The 21,313-nt window shown below is 39.8% G+C and overlaps 2 protein-coding genes across 19 annotated transcripts in view; one reads left to right on the top strand and one right to left on the bottom strand.

Annotated features, from left to right (window-relative positions):
• Nucleotides 1-10,221, bottom strand: part of C11H7orf57 (chromosome 11 C7orf57 homolog) — a 35,676-nt gene extending 25,455 nt beyond the window's left edge. For 4 of the 15 annotated variants that reach the window (XM_078342419.1, XM_078342424.1, XM_078342421.1 and 1 more), the window contains exons 1-2: nucleotides 10,142-10,221; nucleotides 9,794-9,892 (exon numbers count right to left, since the gene is read on the bottom strand). Coding sequence is in view for 7 of the 15 variants with exons in the window: in XM_054237076.2 (XP_054093051.1) it covers nucleotides 9,794-9,842; nucleotides 10,142-10,177 (85 nt within the window). In the remaining 8 variants the exon portion in view is untranslated. Of the gene's footprint in view, nucleotides 1-3,360; nucleotides 3,517-4,065; nucleotides 4,148-9,793 lie in introns of those variants that run through there. The other 11 variants (XM_054237076.2, XM_078342422.1, XM_078342418.1 and 8 more) reach the window with 9 other exon arrangements.
• Nucleotides 10,222-10,329: 108 nt separating this feature from the next.
• Nucleotides 10,330-21,313, top strand: part of SUN3 (Sad1 and UNC84 domain containing 3) — a 43,990-nt gene continuing 33,006 nt past the window's right edge. For 2 of the 4 annotated variants that reach the window (XM_017975717.4, XM_035253360.3), the window contains exons 1-2: nucleotides 10,330-10,571; nucleotides 15,112-15,173. In XM_017975717.4, the coding sequence (XP_017831206.3) occupies nucleotides 10,456-10,571; nucleotides 15,112-15,173 (178 nt within the window). In that variant the 5' untranslated portion in view covers nucleotides 10,330-10,455. The remainder of the gene's footprint in view (nucleotides 10,572-15,111; nucleotides 15,174-21,313) is intronic. The other 2 variants (XM_035253361.3, XM_035253362.3) reach the window with 2 other exon arrangements.

Here is a 21,313-nt window from a genome sequence, read left to right as displayed (position 1 = left end):
TGGAGACTTCATCTACGTAATAAAAACCTTAGTCTCCACCACCTCTTATCTTAACCCAGTCACTCCTTTCTATCGATTCCCTGTCTTTGGATAATAACTTGCAACCAGGCCGGGCGCAGTGGCTCAAGCCTGTAATCCCAGCACTTTGGGAGGCCGAGGCGGGTGGATCACAAGGTCAAGATATCGAGACCATCCTGGTCAACATGGTGAAACCCCGTCTCTACTAAAAATACAAAAAATTAGCTGGGCATGGTGGCATTTGCCTGTAATCCCAGCTACTCAGGAGACTGAGGCAGGAGAATTGCCTGAACCCAGGAGGCGGAGGTTGCGGTGAGCCGAGATCGCGCCATTGCACTCCAGTCTGGGTAACAAGAGCAAAACTCCGTCTCAAAATAAATAAATAAATAAATAAATAAATAAATAATAACTTGCAAACAATTACCAATCAAAAAATCTTTAAATGCACCTATGATCTGGAACCAACCCTCCCGCGTGCGCGCACGCCCACACACACATACTTGGAGTTAACCCACCTTTCCAAATTGAACCAATATACACCTTACATGTATTGATTGATGTCTTCCTGTAACTTCTGTCCCCCTAAAATGTATAAAATCATGCTGTGACTCAGTCACCTCGGGCGCATGTTCTCTAGACTTCATGGGGCTGTGTCATAGGCCTTGGTCACTCATATTTGGCTTAGAATAAACCTTTTTAAATCTTTTATGGAGTTTGACTCTTTTTCATGGGCCATTGAAAGTCTTAAGAGAAAAGAATGAGATCCCCCAGGAAAAGGAAATTCTTCCTTCAGACTGCCCTGGAACTCAAACTGCAACAACAGCTCTTCCCTAGGTCTCCAGTCTCCTGGTCTGCACTGCAGATTTCGAGCCTGCCAGCCGCCACAGTTATGTGAGCCAATTCCTTAAAACAAATCTATCTATCTATCTATCTATCTATCTATGTGTATATGTATAGGTATATAGAAAGGTAGACATGGATATCTATGTATATATATCATCTGTCTACTTACACATATATCATCTATCTACATACACATATATATACATACACTTTTTATATACATACCCATATATACATAGATAGATTATATAGATATACATAGATATATAGATAGATTATATAGAGATATATATATTCTCTCTATATATAGAGATATATTATCTATCTATCTATATATAATCTATCTATCTATATATATATCTGTGTATATATGTGTCTGTATATAGATAGACATGCATATGCTGTTGGTTATATTGCCCTGGAGAACGCTGACTAACACAGTAGATGCACAGGAAAACAGTACTGAATAAATCGATTCACTTAAGCACAGAGAAGTAAGAAAGCTTCATCCTTTAAAGCTAAAAGCTTAGACACCAAATTTTTAATGGATGGGTTTTAATGCAGACAATCTTTTAGGTATTCAAAGGACATTAAATAGCTGAATCAACACTATGTGGTTTCACAAAGGAAAGAAAAGAAAGATTGGAAAAGTTTTAAAGACTTACACGAAAGATCATAGAGAATCAATTTAAGAATAAATAACAGAATTTAGCAGCTTCATACTCTGACCCTATTCAATTCAAGTATTTTCTTTTAGAGAGAAGGCATTTGATTGTTGCTTTATTTTTTCTCTCTGTGTTTTAGTTGCTAATTAATCCACAGAGAACAGTGTGTCTTCTACCTTCTTCTCATTACTGGAAGCTGTGGACAAGCACTGAACTCGAATCTGGTTGGCCATTTATAAATGCATATAAAGAAAGCACTCAGAGAGCAAGGGCTCAAGTCAGGAAGAACCAACTGTGACCACCACACACACACACACGCACACATACACACACACACACAAGGAGTGAGAGAGAGTTAAAGGGACTAAGAGTTATTTCAGCTTTTATCATGCAAAAAATCATTGGTACTTATACGATATCAATCATTTGCTATTCTATAGATTTTTTTTATATAGCCTTCCCTGCCTTCTCATCTGTCAAATATTAGTACCCTTATTTTGTCAGTGAGGAAACACGGTCTGTGACAGTCTATGAGGTGAACTGAAGAGATGAACTGAAGACCCCCAGCTCTCCTGGTCTCTAAGGCACAAGGAAGTGTGTTATATGCTCACCCACCCACAGGGGCACAGGGTCCTGTTTTAGGCTGCTGTGACCTTACAGAACAGCTGCAGAGCCATTTACTAAGTGTATAACCTTGGGCAACTTACTCCAAACTCTATAAAATGGGGGTAATGTTCCCTCATAGGGTTGTTATGAGGTTAAATGAGTTAGTATATAATGCAAAGCACTAAGAACAGTGCCTGGTAGTTGTTAGTGTTCCTTAGTGTTGTTCATACAGACAAGGCCACCAGAAGGCACCAAGAAATCACATAAAGGCTCCACAAGCCACTGGGAGAAGGCAAATCAGCCAGACTTCCTGTGCTGTCCCTTTCCCAATCCCTAGTACAGCCACACTATCTCCAACAGTGGTCACAAGGGAGAGGGAGAAGGCAAATCAGCCAGACTTCGTGTGCTGTCCCTTTCCCAATCCCTAGTACAGCCACACTATCTCCAACAGTGGTCACAAGGGAGAGCTCTGGGATAGAAGCTTGTTTAGAGTATGAAGAAGGGCCACATTTGGTTCACTTCTGAGCAGATGTGCTGGCTCCAGAGTGCCGACCGGCTCCAACTCCGCTGTCCCTGCTGACCTCTAGGACCCTCTTCTCTACCCTCTTGCAGCCTTTCACAAAAAAAAAAAAAAAAAAAAAAAAAAAAACAACGAAGAAGACAGCATCTCAAGACTTTTTCCTTCCCCTCTCCTCTGCTTCAAACCTTATCACATAAGAAGACATGAAGCTCACTGAATTCCTTTTCCCTTATCCAGACCCTGAAACCAGAACATAGATTTAACTTGTTCAGGGTCTAAAGTAGGAGCAAAGGCTAGGGATTCAATGAAATACCTAGGTTATTCTGCTAGAAAAGAAACTTCCCAAGTCAACATTCAGGAATGCAGTTGTGAGAGTTGCATAGGGTTCAACTATGACAGAGAAAACTTCCAAGGGATCCTATTGCTTCAGATTGAACCAAGGTAGGTAGCCTTGGTTCTCTCTTGTTGAAAATAAAGAAAAACAAGACTTCCCCCATTCATATTTCTCTTTAAGTCTTGATTTCACAATCAGGCACAGGAGCGGCTCGTGGCTTTCTTTGACTTGTTAGTTTTATCACTTGGTCCTCTACCCCCGCAGTTCACACCCCCTCCCGCCCACATAGAGGACAGTGGATCCACAGCGCGTCTAGCAAGCAGAGTGCAAGCAGCCGGCTTTTTCTGGCCAGGACGAGCTGAGGGCGTACTCACCGCAGGGAGCGTACCGGTGCGTGGCGCCCTGCAGTTCCTTGCTCGTGTTACTCATGGTTGGGCGCTACACGCTGCGGAGAGAGACAGATGCTGCCGGACCTGGTGTTCGCGGGTGCGCTGGGCGATGCCGGCCTGACCCGCTGCCAGGAGCTGCAGCTGCAAAAGTAAAATCCGCTCGCCCCCGCTCGGTCGGTCTGTCCGCCTCCACCTGACACGCCTGCAGCGATCGTCAAGCGCCTGCACGTCCATGCAGGGTATGCGGCAGGGGGCATGCTCACGCCAGGTAAACAGAAGGGAGCAAGCACATCACGCCGGTATACAGCAGGGCACGTCCACACAGAGTACACAGCAGGGACGTACGCACTCCAGGTACACAGCAGGAGCACATTCACGCGGGGTACTCAGCAGAGACAAGTGCGTGCGGGGCACACAGCAGGGGGCACGTCACGCCGGCTATCCAGTACAGGAACGTCCACGCCAGGTGCTCAGCCGGTGCACACAGAGAGGGTAAACAGCAGGTAACCCAAGGGCCGCGGGACTTGGGTTGGCTGGAAGATCCCGCCCTGTGCTTATCCCAACCCGGCGACGAGATGGTCCCCTCCCTGCAGCCCCGGCGCGCACTGCCCGCACGGCCAGCTCCGCACAGTGGACAAGGACAAGGCCCCAGTGGGCACCCCGATTGCCCTCCAGCCGGCTCAGGCTCACCAGCTCCCCGCGGGTCTCCGTGGGTGCTGCCTGCAGCGCCCGGGGTTGGAGTTTTCACAGGGCTGGAGGGCTGCAGCCAACTAACCCAACTCCCAGCGCGCCACGGAATCACAACATCCGCGTCGCCAGGGCAACGGCTGAACGGCCAACCGGCGGGCGCAGCGGGATCACTGGCAGCCAATAGGGGTAGCCTGAGGGGCAGCGGTGAGCCAATCAGGGCCGGGAGCGCGATGCGGGCGACGCCTGTCAACTGCCTAGAGCCCAGAACCCGACCAGGGGAGAGCGGCGCCGCGAGGCCTTGGGGAGCCGGACGGGGCGCTGCGGAGAAGGGAGCAGGGCGTTACTGGTGCAGGGGTGTGGGGAATGGGGACATGGGCACAGGGCGAGGGTCAGGCCTCAGTTGTCCTCTAGCCGCTCTTTCTGGGAACAACAGTTACTGTAGAGCAGTCCAGAAAAACTGGGGGCATGTATCATATTTGCCAAACAAGTGTAACTGTCTCACCCTAAAAACACAACAAAACAAAAAACCCCACCAGTATGCACACACACAAAGAATTTACTAAGATGCGGAAATAATAACTCATCTAGTAAAGGAATCCTTAATTTTAGACAAATTTGCTTGCAAATTTCTCATCTAATGCATTTTTTAAAAGACTAAGTACTTGGAAATTGTGTGTCGATAATAAAATTATCATGTAAACATTCTTCCTGATATTATTTGGGCATATTTCTGTTTTGTAAGTTGAGAGAATTTTTTTTAAAGCTCTTAACCATGTTTATATGGAATTGGGTTTAGAATTCCAAACACTTGGCTTAAGTGTGAACTTTTTGCCTGCCAGGATTTTGAGATCTACAGAAAATACAACGAATATATTATTGATGGTGTTTCCTGAGAGTGAAGATTATCTATCTGGCAAATGCTTGGTGAGGCTAACAGACACCAACAGCTATGGCACAGTTCAGTAGGAGACATTTTTAATATCCAGAAAGCCCCATACCACCCTGGCAAAATAATGGGGCTAATTACCCAGTGTTAACCCCTTGTGAGAGTTCAAAGGGAAAAGTTGTTACAGAGAACATTCAAAGAAATTCTATTGTTCTAATGGCTGCAGCAACAGCTGCATTTCTCTTGTTGAATTTTTTTTTTTAATCAAGACTTTTCATAATGGTGGGTATTTGACAACTTGAACTGAACATGTATCTGTTTCTGTTATATGAGTAAAGCCTTAGAAACCTAGCAGGAGACAGGTAATATCAGAATTGGTTAAAAAGAATATAATTTTTGTGCAGGAATTAACTCTAATACTATGGTTTATCCAGCTCTAATATAATATCATAATGGGCCGGGTGCGGTGGCTCAAGCCTGTAATCCCAGCACTTTGGGAGGCCAAGGCGGGTGGATCATGAGGTCAAGAGATCGAGACCATCCTGGTCAACGTGGTGAAATCCCGTCTCTACTAAAAACACAAAAAATTAGCTGGACATGGTGGACAGGCGCGTGCCTGTAATCCCAGCTACTCAGGAGGCTGAGGCAGGAGAATTGCCTGAACCCAGGAGGCAGAGGTTGCCGTGAGCCGAGATCACGCCATTGCACTCCAGCCTGGGTAACAAGAGCAAAACTCCATCTCAAATAATAATAATAATAATATCATAATGAATTCTAAGCACCTTCAGTGGTGCAGTCATGAGTAATCAAGACTTCATACTGCAATATCAAATTTTCATTCCACTGTACATACAGGCTCTTAGGTTATCGCCAAGCATGACCAATGCTTTTGTTTGTGAAAGTCACAACATCATTTAGCTACAGGATTGTATGGTCAAGAGAAGTTTATTTATTTATTTACTTGAGATGGAGTCTTGCTCTGTAGCCCAGGCTGGAGTGCAGTGGCATGATATTGGCTCAGTGCAACCTCCACACCCCGGCTTCAAGCAATTCTCTTGCCTCAGTCTCCAGAGTAGCTGAGATTACAGACATGCGCTACCATGCCTGGCTAATTTTTGTATTTATAGTAGAGACGGCCGTTCACCATGTTGGCCAGGCTGGTCTCGAACTGCTGATCTTGTGATCCACCCACCGCAGTCTCCAAAATTGCTGGGATTACAGGTATGAGCCACAGCACCTGGCTCAGAAGGTTATTTAAAAAATAATAATAATAATAGATCATAATAGCTGAAGCTCTCATGACCAAAGAGTATCTCTATTTTTCCATTGGATTAACAGAAGAGTACAGCATTCATCCAAGTTGATAACCTTCTTTACTAGCTCAATTCATAAGTTGAATGATAATGAAGTATCATTCCTTAGAAGAAACTTTATTTTATTTTTATTTTGTTTTACTCTTATTTTTGAGACAGGATATTGCTCTGTCATCCAGGCTGAAATGCATTAGTGTGATCATGGCTCAGTCAAACTTTGAACTCATGAGCTCAAGAGATCTTCCCACCTTGACTTCCTGAGGAATTAGGACTCCAGGCCCACACCACCACGTCTAGCTAACTTTTAATTTTTTTTTTTTTTTTTTGTAAAGACAACAGTCTTGCTACATCCCCAGGCTGGCCTCCAACTCCAGGCCTCATGGGAGCCTCCTGCCTAAGCCTCCCAACACACTGGGACTCTAGGCATGAGCTACGACGCCTGGCCAACTTTTGACTTTTGCAGTGTGATTGAAATTACAAATATTTGCAAACTAGATCAGATAAGAATGTAAGTAATGATGCCATGCAAATTAAAACATGACATAAGAATAATTTATTTATAATGAGACTATCTCAATGTCTTCATTTCCCATACTTTATAACATAATCATTTCTACCACATAATGGCCCCATAATATTTAGAAGGATCCAACATTGGCTGACATATATTCTCACTTTATGCCTAATTTCATTCACTTTACTTATAGATATGCTTATGAATATTCACTTTACTTGTACCTCCTGCTTATGGGCATTTTGAGAAGAGGAAAAAAATGTATTTGAGTACAACTTCTGATTTTTTGAAGCCCTCTGGCCTTTCCTGCCTGCCTGGTGTCTGTTGGTTTTTCCATGTTGTTGGCTGAAGCTGGTTTATTTAAACTTGCAGGACACATCTTCTGTTTGAGCTTTTCCATCTCTCCACTTTTGCCCATCCTTGTTACTGGCTGTTCCAATCTAAAGCAGCTGAAAGCCCTGGTGTAGTTCCCCTCCCCAGCCTTCACCTCTGCAGGCTCAGTCTTTCTCTCCAGAACATACAGCATACTTGCACCAAGGGTCCACAAACTGGAGGGTCTTTTATATTTTGTGCTTTTGTTCTGATAATCTGAGTAATTTAAAGACACGCGTCTCCTTTTTGGTATATATGTATTTCAATGTTATTTAGCAGTTTGGGTTTTCAGCCTAGTTGAAGAAACAAGATCATCCGTATGCAGGAGAGAGACTAGATTTGACTCTGCAGTGCCCTGCATTGTGTTAAAATAACAGCCTTTGTCTTTGGTTGAAACTTTTCCTAAGGAAAATGACACATTTTGGGTTTTTTTCCAACTTTATTGAGATATAATTAACAAACAAAAATTATATATTATTGTTGTTTTGATTTACATTTCCCTGATGATTAGGGAAATATACCTGTTGGTCATGCATACGTCTTCTTTGGAAAAAATGTCTGTTTAGGACCTTTGCCAACTTTTAAATTGAGTTATTTGTTTTCTTTCTATTAAGTTCCTTTGCTGTGAAAAAGCTTTATGGTTTGATGTGGTTCCACTTATTTATTTTTGCCTGTGATTTTGGTGTCATATTTAAAAAGTCATTGCCAAGGCTAATGTCAAGGAGATTTTTCCGTTTTCTTCTAGGAATGTTATGGTTACAGGTCTTATGTTTAAGTATTTTATCTATTTCAAGGTAGTATTTAGGTATGGTGTAAGGTAAGTGTCTAATTTAATCTTTTGCATGTGAATATCTAGTTTTCCCAGCACCATTCATTGAAGAGACTACAGTATCCTTTCCTTATTGTGTACACCTAGCAAATTTGTCAAAGATGAGTTGACTATATACGTGCGGGTTTATTCTTGGAAAATACACATAGACTTTGACCTAGAAGTTTCTCTTCTGGGTACATATCCTTAAAGATATACTCACATATATGGATAATAACTTAAATACAAGGTTACTACTGCATGTTATTTTAAATATCAAGCTGCCCATCAGTGAGAGACAGACTAAACAGCCTATGGCCCCTTCACCCAAGGAAACACTATTCAATCATAATGAATGAGGAAGATTATCTCAAACCGTCAGAAAAACTCCCAAGGTAAATGGTTAAGTGAAAGAAGAAAGATGCAGAGCACAGTTTATAGTAAGCTACCATTAGGAATGTAGATAGATAAATATATGTATAAAATATTACATATATAATGCAATGTCACATACTATACATGCATATCACATCTTTGAATAGAGAGAGTATAAATGGTAACATAGATGCTAGGAGGGAGGGGAACCAATAGCTAGAAGGCAGATGCCAGGTGAAAAGGCTATATTTGGTGTGTACCATTTTGTAACTTTCGAATTTCGGACTAGTAGATAAAAAAGTAGAAACTTGGGGGTGTCTTGGGACAGATGTAGGGTTTCAGAGAAAAAGTAGTAAATTGAAAAATAACACTTATGAATTCACCCAGAAATCAACATAAGTAAAAAGAGAAAAGAGCAGAAACGAATATGAAGGGGCAGTTGAACTATATGGAAAATAAAAGGGAGACACAAGCGTCAACAGGTGGACCATTCTAAGAAAATTGAGGCAGTGGCAGAGAGCCATATTTGAAGCCCTGATGACTGAAAAATAGTCCAGACCTGAAGAAAACAACACACAAGTACTCAAACTGAAAAGACTCTGAGTTATAAGTGAGGAAAAACAAAAACTGGTATTAAACCTGGATACACCAAAATAAAATGGAAAATGTGGACAAACAGAAAATCTTAAAAACTACCAGAGAAATTGCCAAAAAAAAAAAAAAATGAAGAGGAATGAAAACCAGACAAAATTTTCATCAGCAACAATCCACAAGACCATGGAGTAGTATCCCCAAATTGCTAAGATTGAAATCACTGTCATCCTAGAATTTATGCCCCAAATAAACTAGATTATCCTTCCCCCTAGCTATTCCATTTCTAGGTTTACACTTAGAAAAACCTTGTGGTGTGCATATAACAACTTGCAATGAGCATTATTTCTTGCCAAAAACTCAAAATAACCTAAGTATACATCTATAGAAGCATGAGTAAATGAATTGTGATGGATATATAATAACATACCATAGAGTAATTAAAATGGGTGGAGTTAATATCTCAAGATAGACAATGCTGTAAGAAAACCAGGAGTGGCATGTCATTTATTTTATGTTTTAAGCATGAAAACAATATTATCTTTAGATTCAGATTTACATTGTAAAATATCAAAAATAATTGGAATAGAGTATATCAAATTTCATGTTGTAGTGATCTGTGGAAAATAAGGGAGAGGGCTGAGATTTGGGGATATTTGGGGTTCTACCATTATATTTCTAATACTTTATTTGTTAGAAAAGCACTGAAGTAGGCAAGTGTGGTGGCTCTCATGCCTGTAATCCCAGCACTGTGGGAGGCTGAGACAGGCAGATCACCTGAGGTTGGGAGTTCAAGACCAGCCTGACTAACATGGAGAAACCCTGTCTCTACTAAAAATACAAAATTAGCCAGGTGTGGTGGCGCATACCTGTAATCCCGGCTACTTGGGAGGCTTGAGGCAGGAGTATCGCTTGAACCTGGGAGGCAAAGGTTGCAGTGAGCCGAGATCATGCCATTGCACTCCAGCCTGGACAACAACAGTGAAACTCCATCTAAGAAAGAGAGAGAGAGAGAAAGAAAGAAAGAGAGAGAGAGAGAGAGGGAGGGAGAGAGGGAGGAAGGGAGGAAGGGAGGAAGGAAGGAAAGGAAAGGAAGGAAGGAAGGAAGGAAGGAAGGAAGGAAGGAAGGAAGGAAGGAAGGAAGGAAGGAAGGAAGGCACTGAAGTAAATATAGCAAAGCAAAACATCCAAATTTGCTATAGAAAAGCAGTGGGTACATGGGGGGCCTTTGTATTATTCAGTGGATTCGACATATGGTACAATTAGGCCCTTGAAGCAGACAGGAGGATGTGTGTCCATGCCCTGGCTGGGCGTGGTGGCCATCTGCATTATGCGGTGTCACAGAAGATGATGCAACAGAAGACTCAGAAGCTTTTCAAAATTCCTTCTTCAAGAAGAAACACCCATAGAGGAAGAAGACATTAAACAAAACAAATTATAAAACTGTATGTATAGTTTATGTTTTTCATAAAATAGGAAAGAGGATGAATGTTCTTCATTCTACCAGCTGTTTGTTTTTTGCTGGGAGATCATGAGTAGAACAATAAAGGTGAGAATGGCTGCCATATTTTTCAGCGATTGCTCTGAAGAAGCCAGTGGTAGCGGCAATGCTTTGCTAGCAGAGCACGAAAACCCTGATGTGAATGGGTAGGTAAACAGCAGAGTGGTGTGCCTGAGACTGTAGGTTTTACGTGTTACATCCATCACTTGTGCCCTGTTCATCTGTTACCTGTTACCTAACAGACAGTGTTTCCCCCCTTTATAGAGAAAATCATTTCCAAACAGTTTCCTTTGAACATTTCTCTTGATCACAGTACTTAACACTTGATCACAATACTTCTATGTCAAAGGTATCTGGATTAATAACAGCAGACTGGGGACAAGGATTTAGAAAGGAGAACCACCCTGTTTCAAAGAATAAGCCACAGCAGCAGCAACTTAAAACCTTCCAGATAATTCACTTTTCTTTTTTTGTCATTGGGCTAGCTTGTATAGTCCTGGTGATATGCAGAGCTTAGCGCCGGGCTTGGGACTCTGGACACAGATTGGCATTTATTACATTCTTGGGTGATAATTGACTAAAGACTCTGGTAGGAGATGCACATTTTGAGTGAATCACCCTGTTTCCTCTAGTGAGAACATATGTGGGGATCATCTGTAAGGAGACAGCAGGGAATCCAAAGACCCCTAAACCTATTTACAAATCCCCTGTCCATGTGCTGCCTTCTGGGAAAACAAAAACTGCAAGTAATGAAACAGCTTTTCCATTGGTAACAAGGAAACGCTTGCACTGAAACAAAACTGTCAATAAAAATAAAAGGAATACTACAAATTTATTGTACAAGGAGGGCAGCATTTCAAAATTGCAGTAATAACAAAATATGCTTGCCCCAAATGGCAGAATCCCACTGGCTGGGCAAAGACACAGAAGGAGTTTTGCATTGCAGAGCCGGGCAGCCAGTTTTCTAACTGAAAAAAAAAAATGGAATTAATCTTTGGTAAATACGGTAATGTGATAATTTTCATTTAATTCAGCCCATCAGGAGAGCTCCTGTAGGCCATAATTTACCTTGAATAATCTTTTTTATTTTTGAGACAGACTCTTGCTCTGTCACCAGGTTGGAGTGCAATGGCACGATCCCGGCTTACTGCAATCTCCACCTCCCGCATCCAGCCAATTCTCCTGCCTCAGCCTCCTGGGTAGCTGCGATTACAGGCTCATGCCACCACACCCAGCTAATTTTTGTATTTTTAGTAGTGATGGGGTTTCACCATGTTGGCCAGGATGGTCTTGATCTCCAGACCTTGTGATCCGCCCGCCTCAGCCTCCCAAAGTGCTGGGATTACAGGAGTGAGCCATGACACCTAGCAACCTATGAGTAACTTTTTATTCAGTGGACCCCCTACCACTCTCCACAGGTCCAATAACATTTAAAAGGAAGAGGTTCAAGAATATACTTCCCTGAAGAGAAGAGAGTTAAGAAAATTTTCTTCTTAGTTGCTTTCCACACTGTCCCACACTCCTGGATAGCTAACAGGTGTGACTGCTTTATGTAGGGGAGATAAGCTACTTAAAGATTCTGTACTGGGGGAATTGAGTGGCCCACTCTAGTGAATACAGTTAATGAATGGTCCATGTTAATGTGATTTTTTTTATGTTTTAAATAGAAATTTTTCATTTGCCAACTTGTAATACTTTATCCAGAAGTTTTCAACCCTCACCTTAGCTTAATGTGATCATTTTAGCTTCCCTCTCCATCCACCCTTTAGGGTTTTTTAAAAGGTTGGATGTGAAAAGTTTATCCTTACAGCCACTTTGTAAAACTCTTTAGCAGAATCTACTGCAACAGATTATGAATATATCCTATGACCCAGCAATTCCTCTCTTGGGAATATACTTAAATGAAATACATACTTGTCTTCATCGGAAACCATGTATGAGAATGTTCATAGCTGCATTACTTGTAGTAATATTTATAACAGCATTATTTATCATAGCTCCAAACACCCACCAATGCTAGGATGGATACCCACATGGTATATTCACACAATGGAATACTATACAGTTATAAGGATGAATGAACCACAACTATACACAACAGCACAGTTGACTCTCACAACTGTGAGGCTGGGAACAGGAGGGAGACAGATAGAGCCCATACCCACTTGGGTCCATTTATAGATGGTTCAAACCCAGACAAATCTAATTAATGGGGATAGAGCTCAGGAGATCAGGTACCTTCAGAGGTGGGAGGTATGCATCTAATGAGGGCACAAGATGGGCTTCTGATGGGCTTGGGGTATTTAACTGCTCAGACTGCAATAAAAAAATACCACAGATGGGGTGGCTGAAACAACAGAATGTTATTTTCTTGCAGTTTTGGAGTCTGGAAAGTCCAAAGTTCCAGCTGATTTGGTCTCTGGTGAGAGCTCTCTCCCTGGATTGCCTTCTGACTGAGTCCCCATGGGATCTTTTTTCTGAGGGCACAAAAAGAGAAAAATCTCTGGTCTCTCTTCCACCTCTTCTAACAATCCTGCTAGTTTAGAGTCCCACTCATAATCTCTTTTAACCTTAATTAGTAATTAAAGACCCTATCTCTAAATACCGTAGCAATGGGCATGGGGCTTCAACAGATGAATTTGTGTCTGTGTGTTTGGGGGTGGGGAGCAGTTCAGTCCGCAGCACTGAGTATGCTCAATTTCCAGTCCTGCGTGAGGTTTCATGGATGTGTTCATTCTGTAAGCATCACTGGGCTGTACAATTACATAGAAAAGAACACGAATCATATTTGCATGGCATACTATACTTCAACAGAGAGTAGGAAAAAAGGTCATGATGACTTTAAAGGATTTTATCAGATATTTGTTAATTGTCATAGTTCTTTAGCTTTATACCAAATTTCCGCAAAATTAGAGCCTAATTTTTCTTTTTTTCTTAGTTAATTCTACATTTGAGACCTCTAGAATACTGTCTGTTTTTTTTCTTTTTTTTTTTTTTTTTTTTTTAATTTTTTATTGGATTATAGGTTTTGGGGTACATGAGCAGAGCATGCAAGACAGTTGCGTAGGTACACACATGGCAGTGTGCTTTGCTTTTCTTCTCCCCTTCACCCACATTTGGCATTTCTCCCCAGGCTATCCCTCCCCACCTCCCCCTCCCACTGGCCCTCCCCTTTTCCCCCCAATAGACCCCAGTGTTTAGTACTCCCCTTTCTGTGTCCATGTGTTCTCATTTTTCATCACCCACCTATGAGTGAGAATATGCGGTGTTTCATTTTCTGTTCTTGTGTCAGTTTGCTGAGGATGATGTTTTCCAGATTCATCCATGTCCCTACAAACGACACGAACTCATCATTTCTGATTGCTGCATAATATTCCATGGTGTATATGTGCCACATTTTTCCAATCCAGTCTATTATCAATGGGCATTTGGGTTGATTCCAGGTCTTTGCTATTGTAAACAGTGCTGCAATGAACATTCGTGTACATGTGTCCTTATAGTAGAACGATTTATAGTCTTTTGGATATATACCCAGTAATGGGATTGCTGGGTCAAATGGAATTTCTATTTCTAAGGCCTTGAGGAATCGCCACACTGTCTTCCACAATGGTTGAACTAATTTACACTCCCACCAACAGTGTAAAAGTGTTCCTTTTTCTCCACATCCTCTCCAGCATCTGTTGTCTCCAGATCTTTTAATGATCGCCATTCTAACTGGCGTGAGATGGTATCTCAACGTGGTTTTGATTTGCATCTCTCTGATGACCAGTGACGATGAGCATTTTTTCATATGATTGTTGGCCTCATATATGTCTTCTTTCATAAAGTATCTGTTCATATCCTTTGCCCACTTTTGAATGGGCCTGTTTGTTTTTTTCCTGTAAATCTGCTTGAGTTGTTTGTAAATTCTAGATATCAGCCCTTTGTCAGATGGGTAGACTGCGAAAATTTTTTCCCATTCTGTTGGTTGCCGATCCACTCTAGTGACTGTTTCTTTTGCCGTGCAGAAGCTGTGGAGTTTCATTAGGTCCCATTTGTCTATTTTGGCTTTTGTTGCCAATGCTCTTGGTGTTTTGTTCATGAAGTCCTTGCCTACTCCTATGTCCTGGATAGTTTTGCCTAGATTTCCTTCTAGGGTTTTTATGGTGCCAGGTCTTATGTTTAAGTCTTTAATCCATCTGGAGTTAATTTTAGTGTAAGGTGTCAGGAAGGGGTCCAGTTTCTGCTTTCTGCACATGGCTAGCCAGTTTTCCCAACACCATTTGTTAAACATGGAATCCTTTCCCCATTGCTTGTTTTTGTCAGGTTTATCAAAGATTGTATAGTTGTATGTATGTTGTGTTGCCTCCGGTGCCTCTGTTTTGTTCCATTTGTCTGTTTTTTTTCTTATAAGCATTTTAAGAATATAAATAGACATATACTAGCATAAGCATTACATACGTGAAAGTGAGAGGTATGACTGTATGTATGTGCACACATATATGCAGGTGAGTGTGTATCATCATGAAAATGATCTGTCAATTTAAAAAATAGTGGATTGGAAATTAGAGTAATTCATAGACTCAACCTAGATTAAGCAAGAATGAGAACAAGTAAGTTTATTAACTTGGGTGTAGTGGCTAAAGTCCAAGTAAAATACATGATGTTGTTAAATTCTTTTTTTAATCATTGTTTTTATTATTTTAGGGTAACTCGATCATGGAAGATTATTCTAAGTACAATGTTTACATTGACTTTTCTTCTTGTAGGTAAGTCTTCCTAAGTAATGATCCTTAAAGCCATTTCACAGAATATGTCTGCCTGGTGAGAGAGAGCTCAACAGAATGACTCATATTTGTAAATAAATGCCACGGAAAATGCTGGAGGTGCCCTGCACATTCTTGAAGCTTTTTTTTTTTTTTGTAAATTTCTGATTATAAAGGTAATATTGTCTTTTTAATAGAAAATTAAGAAAGGACTTTTTTCTCTTGGAATTGTGATTTTCTTCTTGTAAATTTTACAGTCCTAGATATTGCTTTCAAGTTAAGAATTTCCAATATTTTTATTGCAACATATACATTTTATGTTTTCTGAATTTGGGTCACTCCACTTGGGAGGTTTTGACAACCAGAGACTCTTGCTTATCACACAGTCCCAAAGAAATTACTGCAGAATGTGCAGTTTGTAGTTTCTTTTTTTCTTTTGAGACAGAGTCTCACTCTGTTGCCCAGGCTGGAGTGCAGTGGCGTGATCTCAGCTCACTACAAACTCTGCCTCCTGAATTCAAGCAATTCTCTGCTTCAGCCTCCCGAGTAGCTGGATTACAAGCACCTACCACCATACCCAGCTAAATTTTGTATTTTTAGTAGAGACCGGGTTTCACTGTGTTGGCCAGTCTGGTCTTGAACTCCTGACCTCGTGATCCACCCACCACAGCCTCCCAAAGTGCTGGGATTACAGGCATGAGCCACCGTGCCTGGCCAGTTTGTAGTTTCTTACTGGGCAATATCACAACCCACAACCCCCAGCATAGTATGTGATCTTTCTTATCTGATTTCTTTCACTTGGCATGTTTTTAAGTTCATCCATATTCTGGCAAGTGTCAGTTCTTCATTCCTTTTTGTAGCTAAATAATATTCCATTGTATATATATACCATATTTCATTTATCCATTTATTTACTCATGGACATTTAGAGTGCTTTTATCTTTTGGCTATTGTAACTAATGATGCATAAGTGTATAAATGTACTTATTTGAACACCTGTTCTCAATTCTTTCAAGTATATACCTAGGAATGAAATTTCTAGGAGGAACCACCAAACTGTTTTCCTCAATGGCTGCACTATTTTACATTCCCACAAGCAGTGTATAAGCAGTGCTACAGTTGGATATCTGTCCCCTCAAGCCTCATGTTGAAATTTGACCCCCAATGTTGCAGGTGGGGGCCTAATGGAAGGCATTTGGGTTAAGAGGGCAGATTTCTCATGAATCACTTGGTTCCATCCTTACAGTAATGAGTTGTCCCTCTGTTAGTTCCTGTAACAGCTAATTGTTAAAAAGAACCTGACCTCTTCCCCCTCTCTCTTGCTCCCTCTCTCATCATGTGATCTCTGTACATGTTGGCTCCTCTTTGCCTTTCACTACGAGTGGAAGCAGCCAAAGGCCCTCACCAGCTGCAGATGCTGGTGCCATGCTTCTGGTACAGCCTATAGTACTGTGAGCCATATAAACCTCTTTTCTTTATAAATTGCCCAACCTCAGATATTCCTTTAAAGCAACACAAATGGATTAAAACAAGAAGTTCAATTTCTATACCAGTTTTTTCCCTTTTTTTATTATAGCCATCATGGTGGATGAAAAGTCATGTTTCATCATGGTTTGATTTCTCTAATGACTAATGATGTCAAGCATCTTTTTATGTGTTTATTGATCATTTGTATGTGTTCCTTGGAGAAATGTCTATTAAAGTCTTTTGCTTATTTTTGATTAGGTTTGTCCTTTTATTGTTGAGTTGGAAGAGTTTTTTATATATTCTAGATACTAAACCCTTCTCAGATACATCCCTTGAAAATATTTCTTTCATTCTAGGTTGTCTTTACACTTTCTTTATAATGTCCTTTGATACACAAAGACTTATAATTTTGAGAGGGTCATATTGAAAATTCTATTGCCAAATCTTAAGTTATGAAGAGTTATCACAGTTTATAAAGAGTTTTGTGGTTTGGGTTCTTATAATATTTAGGTAATTGACCCATTTTGAGTTCAGTTTTGTATATGATGCAAGGGAATCCAACTTCATTTTTTGGCATATGGATAGCCTATTGTCCCAGGACCATTTGCTGAAAATATTATTCTTTCCCTATAGGAATCATTGACTGTCTTGTCCCCCTTTCCAAAAACTGAATTTGCTATAGTTGAATAGGTTTATTTCTGGATAGTCTAACCCATTGGTCTATATGTCTGTCATTAACCAGTATCACACTGTTGAGATTTTGAAAAAGATTACTTTGAATCTGTGGAGAGCTGTAGGTAGTTTTGCCATCTTAGCAATAGTAAATCTCCCAATTCATGAACATAGTTGTCCTTCCCTTTATTTAGGTCTTCTTTAATTTTTTTCAGCCATGTTTCTTAATTTTTAGTTTTGATTCTAAAGTAAATCTCTTGTAAGTAGCATATAGTTGAATCATGTTTTTAAATGTATTCTGCCAGCTTCTCTGCCTTTTGATTGGAAAGTTTAATCCATTTTAATTTACATTAATTACTAATAAGGAATGACTTACTTCTGCCACTTTTCTATTTTTTAGAAGATCTATATCTTATACATTTTTTGTTCTTCATTTCCTTTTTTACTGCCTTCTTTTGTGTTTAACTGCTTTGTTGTAATGTACTGTTTTGATTTTGTTCTGTTTCATTTTGTATATGTTTTTTAGATATTTTCTTAGTGGTTACCATGGGGATTTCAACAAACACCTTACATTTATAGCAATATAGTTTAAATTCATACCAAATTCACTTTAATAGAATACAAATACTCTGCTCCTATTTAAGTCTGTTCCTCTTTTTTTTGTTTGTTTGTTTGTCATTTTTCTCCTTATGACCTCCATTCACTGGGATTGACTCTTTTTATGGTGTCAAAAATTACATTTATACATTGGGTACCTACAAACATAGATTTGTAATTATGCTTTATAAATTTCTCTTTTAAATTATGTGGGAAATAAAAAAGGAGTTACAAACCCAAAACAATAATACTGGTTTCATGTTTACTTCTCTGTTACCTTTACTGGAGATTTTGATTGCTTCATGTGGTGTCGAGTTACTCTCTAATATCCTTTCACTGCCACCTGAAGGAATCCCTTTAGTGTTGCCTGAAGGGCTGGTCTAGTGGCAAAGACACCATGAGCTTTTCTTTATCTTAGAATATCTTAATTGTTTCCTCAGTTGGAAGAATAGTTTTGTCATATATAGAATCTTTTTTTCTTTCAGCACTTTAAATATGTCATCCCACTGTCTTCTGGCCTCTGTGGTTTCCGAAGAAAAAATCAGGTGATAATCCAGTGGAGGCTTCCTTGTATATGACAAGGCATTGCTCTCTTCCCGCTTTCAAGATTCTCTCTGCATTTTTGTCTTTCAACGGTTTGATTATAATAGGTTTCAGCAGGGGTCTTTTTAAGTTTGTTTTACTAGCAGTTTGTTGAACTTCTTGGATGTATTGATTCATGGCTTCTTATCACATTTGGAACTTTTTCAGCCTTTTTTATTTTTATTTTTTTGAGACAGAGTCTTGCTCCGTCACTCAGGCTGGAGTGCAATGGCACGATCTCGGCTCAGTGCAACCTCCCTCTCCCGGGTTCTAGCCATTCTCCTGCCTCAGCCTCCCTACTACCTGGGATTACAGGCACCCACCACCATGTGTGGCTAATTTGTGTATTTTTTAGTAGGGACAGGGTTTCATCATGTTGGTCAGGCTGGTCTCAAACACCTGACTTCAAGTGATCCCCCTTCCTTGGCCTCCCAAAGTGCTGAGATTACAGCATGAGCCACCATACCTAGCCCTCAGCCATTATTTCTTTAAATATTCTTTTCCTTGTTTAAAATTTAAAAATTTTTGATTTCTTGTGGGTACATAGTAAATGTATATACTTATGGGGTACGTGAGATGTTTTGATACAGGCATGCAATGTGAAATAATCATATCATGAAGAACGGGGTAACCAGCCCCTCAAACATATATCCTTTGTGTTACATACAATCCAATTATGATCTTTTAGTGATTTTTAAATGTACAATTAAGTAATTTTTTACTGTAATCCCCCATTGTGCTCTCAAACAGTAGGTCTTATTTATCCTTCCTATTTTTTGTACCTGTTAACCATCCACACCTCCTCCCTCTCCTGCACTACCCTCCGCAGTTTCTGGTAATCATCATGCTACTCTCTATGTTCATGAGTTCAACTGTCTTAAGTTTTAGCTCCCACAAATAAGCGAGAACGTGTGATATTTGTCTTTCTGTGCATGGGTTATTTCACTGAACATAATGATCTCCAATTCCATCCATGTTGTTGCAAATGACATTATCTCATTCTTTTTTTCTGGCTGAAGAGTACACCATTGTATATATGTACATTTTCTTTATCCATTCATCTCTTGATGGACACTTAGGTTGCTTCCAATTCTTAGCTATTGTGAACAACGCTGCAACAAACGGGAGTGCAGATATCTCTTTGATATACTGATTTCCTTTATTTTTGGTATATGCCCAATAGTGGGACTGCTGGATCACGTTAGCTCTATTTATCATTTTTTAAAAGATTCTCCAAACTATTTTTCATAGTGCTTGTACTAATTTACATTTCCACCAACAGTGTATGAGGGTTCTCTTTTCTCCACATCCTCTCCAGCATTTGTTATTGCCGGTCTTTTGGATATAAACCATTTTAAGTGGGGTGAGATGACATCTCATTGTAGTTTTGATTTTCATTTCTCTGACAATCAATGAAACAGGCACATTTTCATATACCTGTTTGCCATTTGTGTGTCTTTTTTTTGAGAGATGTTTATTTAAATCTTTGGCCTATGTTTTTGATCAGATTAATAAGTTTTTTTTCCTATAGAGTTATTTGAGCTCCTTACATATTCTTCTTATTAATCTCTTGTCAGATGGGTAGTTTGTAAATATTTTCTCCCATTCTGTGAGTTATCTCTTCACTTTGTTAATTGTATCCTTTGCTGTGCAGAAGCTTTTTAACTGTGATCCCATTTGTCCATTTTCCATTTTTGCTTTTGTTGCCTGTGCTTGTGGGATACTGTTCAAGAAATTTTTGCCTAGATCAATTACCTGGAGATTTTCCCCCAAGGTTTTCTTACAGTTGTTTCATAGTCTAAAGTCTTAGATTTAAGCCTTTAATCCGGGGATCTAGTTTCATTCTTCTGCATATAAATATCTAGTTTTCCCAGCATCATTTATTGAAGAGACCATGTTTTTCCCAGTGTATGTTCTTGGCACGTTTGTTGAAAATCAGTTATCTATACGGGATCTCATTCTGTTCCATTGGCCTTTCTCTCTCTTTTTATGTCAGTACCCTGCTGTTTTGTTGGCTAAGCTCTGTAGTATAATTTGAAGTCAGGTAATGTGATTCCTCCAATTTTCTTTTTGGTAAGAATAGCTTTGACTATTTGGGTCTTTTGTGGTTGCATATAAATGTTAGGTTTTTTTTTTTTTTCTATTTCTGTGAAGAATGTCATTGGTATTTTGACAAGGATTGCATTAATTATGTACATTATTTCAAGTAGTATGGACATTTAGCAACACTGATCTTCTAATTTATGAACATGAACTATCTTTTTTTGGTGTTCTCTTTAATTCTTTCATCAATGTTTTACAGTTTTCATTGTAAAGATCTTTCACTTCTTTGGTTAGTTCCTAGGTATTTAATTTTATTTGCAGTTACTGTAAATGAGATTACTTTATTGATTTTTCAGAGTGTTCACTGCCGGTATGTAGAAATGCCACTGATTTTTATTACATTGACTTTATGTCTTGCAACACTATTGAATTTATCAGTTCTAATAGGTTTTTTTTGTGGAGCATTTAGGTTTTTTCCTAATATAAGATCATATACTCAGCAAGCAAGGATAATTTAAATTCTTTCATTGCAATTTGGATGCCCTTTATTTCTTTCTCTTGCCTTGTTGCTCTAGCAAGGACTTCCAGTACTATATCTCATAGCAGTGGCGAAAGTAAGCATCCTTGTCATGTTCCAGATCTTTGAGAAAAGCCCTTTCAGTTTGTTCCCAGTCAGTGTGATACTAGCTGTGGATCTGTCTGTCATACATGGCTTTTATTACGTTGAGGTATGTTCCTTCCATACCCAATTTTTTGAGGATTTTTGTCATGGAGAGATGTTG

Source organism: Callithrix jacchus, chromosome 11, assembly GCF_049354715.1.
Source record: "Callithrix jacchus isolate 240 chromosome 11, calJac240_pri, whole genome shotgun sequence".
NCBI lineage: Eukaryota > Metazoa > Chordata > Mammalia > Primates > Cebidae > Callithrix > Callithrix jacchus.
The sequence above is the reverse complement of the archived record's forward strand: the minus strand, read 5'-3'. Positions and strand labels throughout refer to the sequence as shown.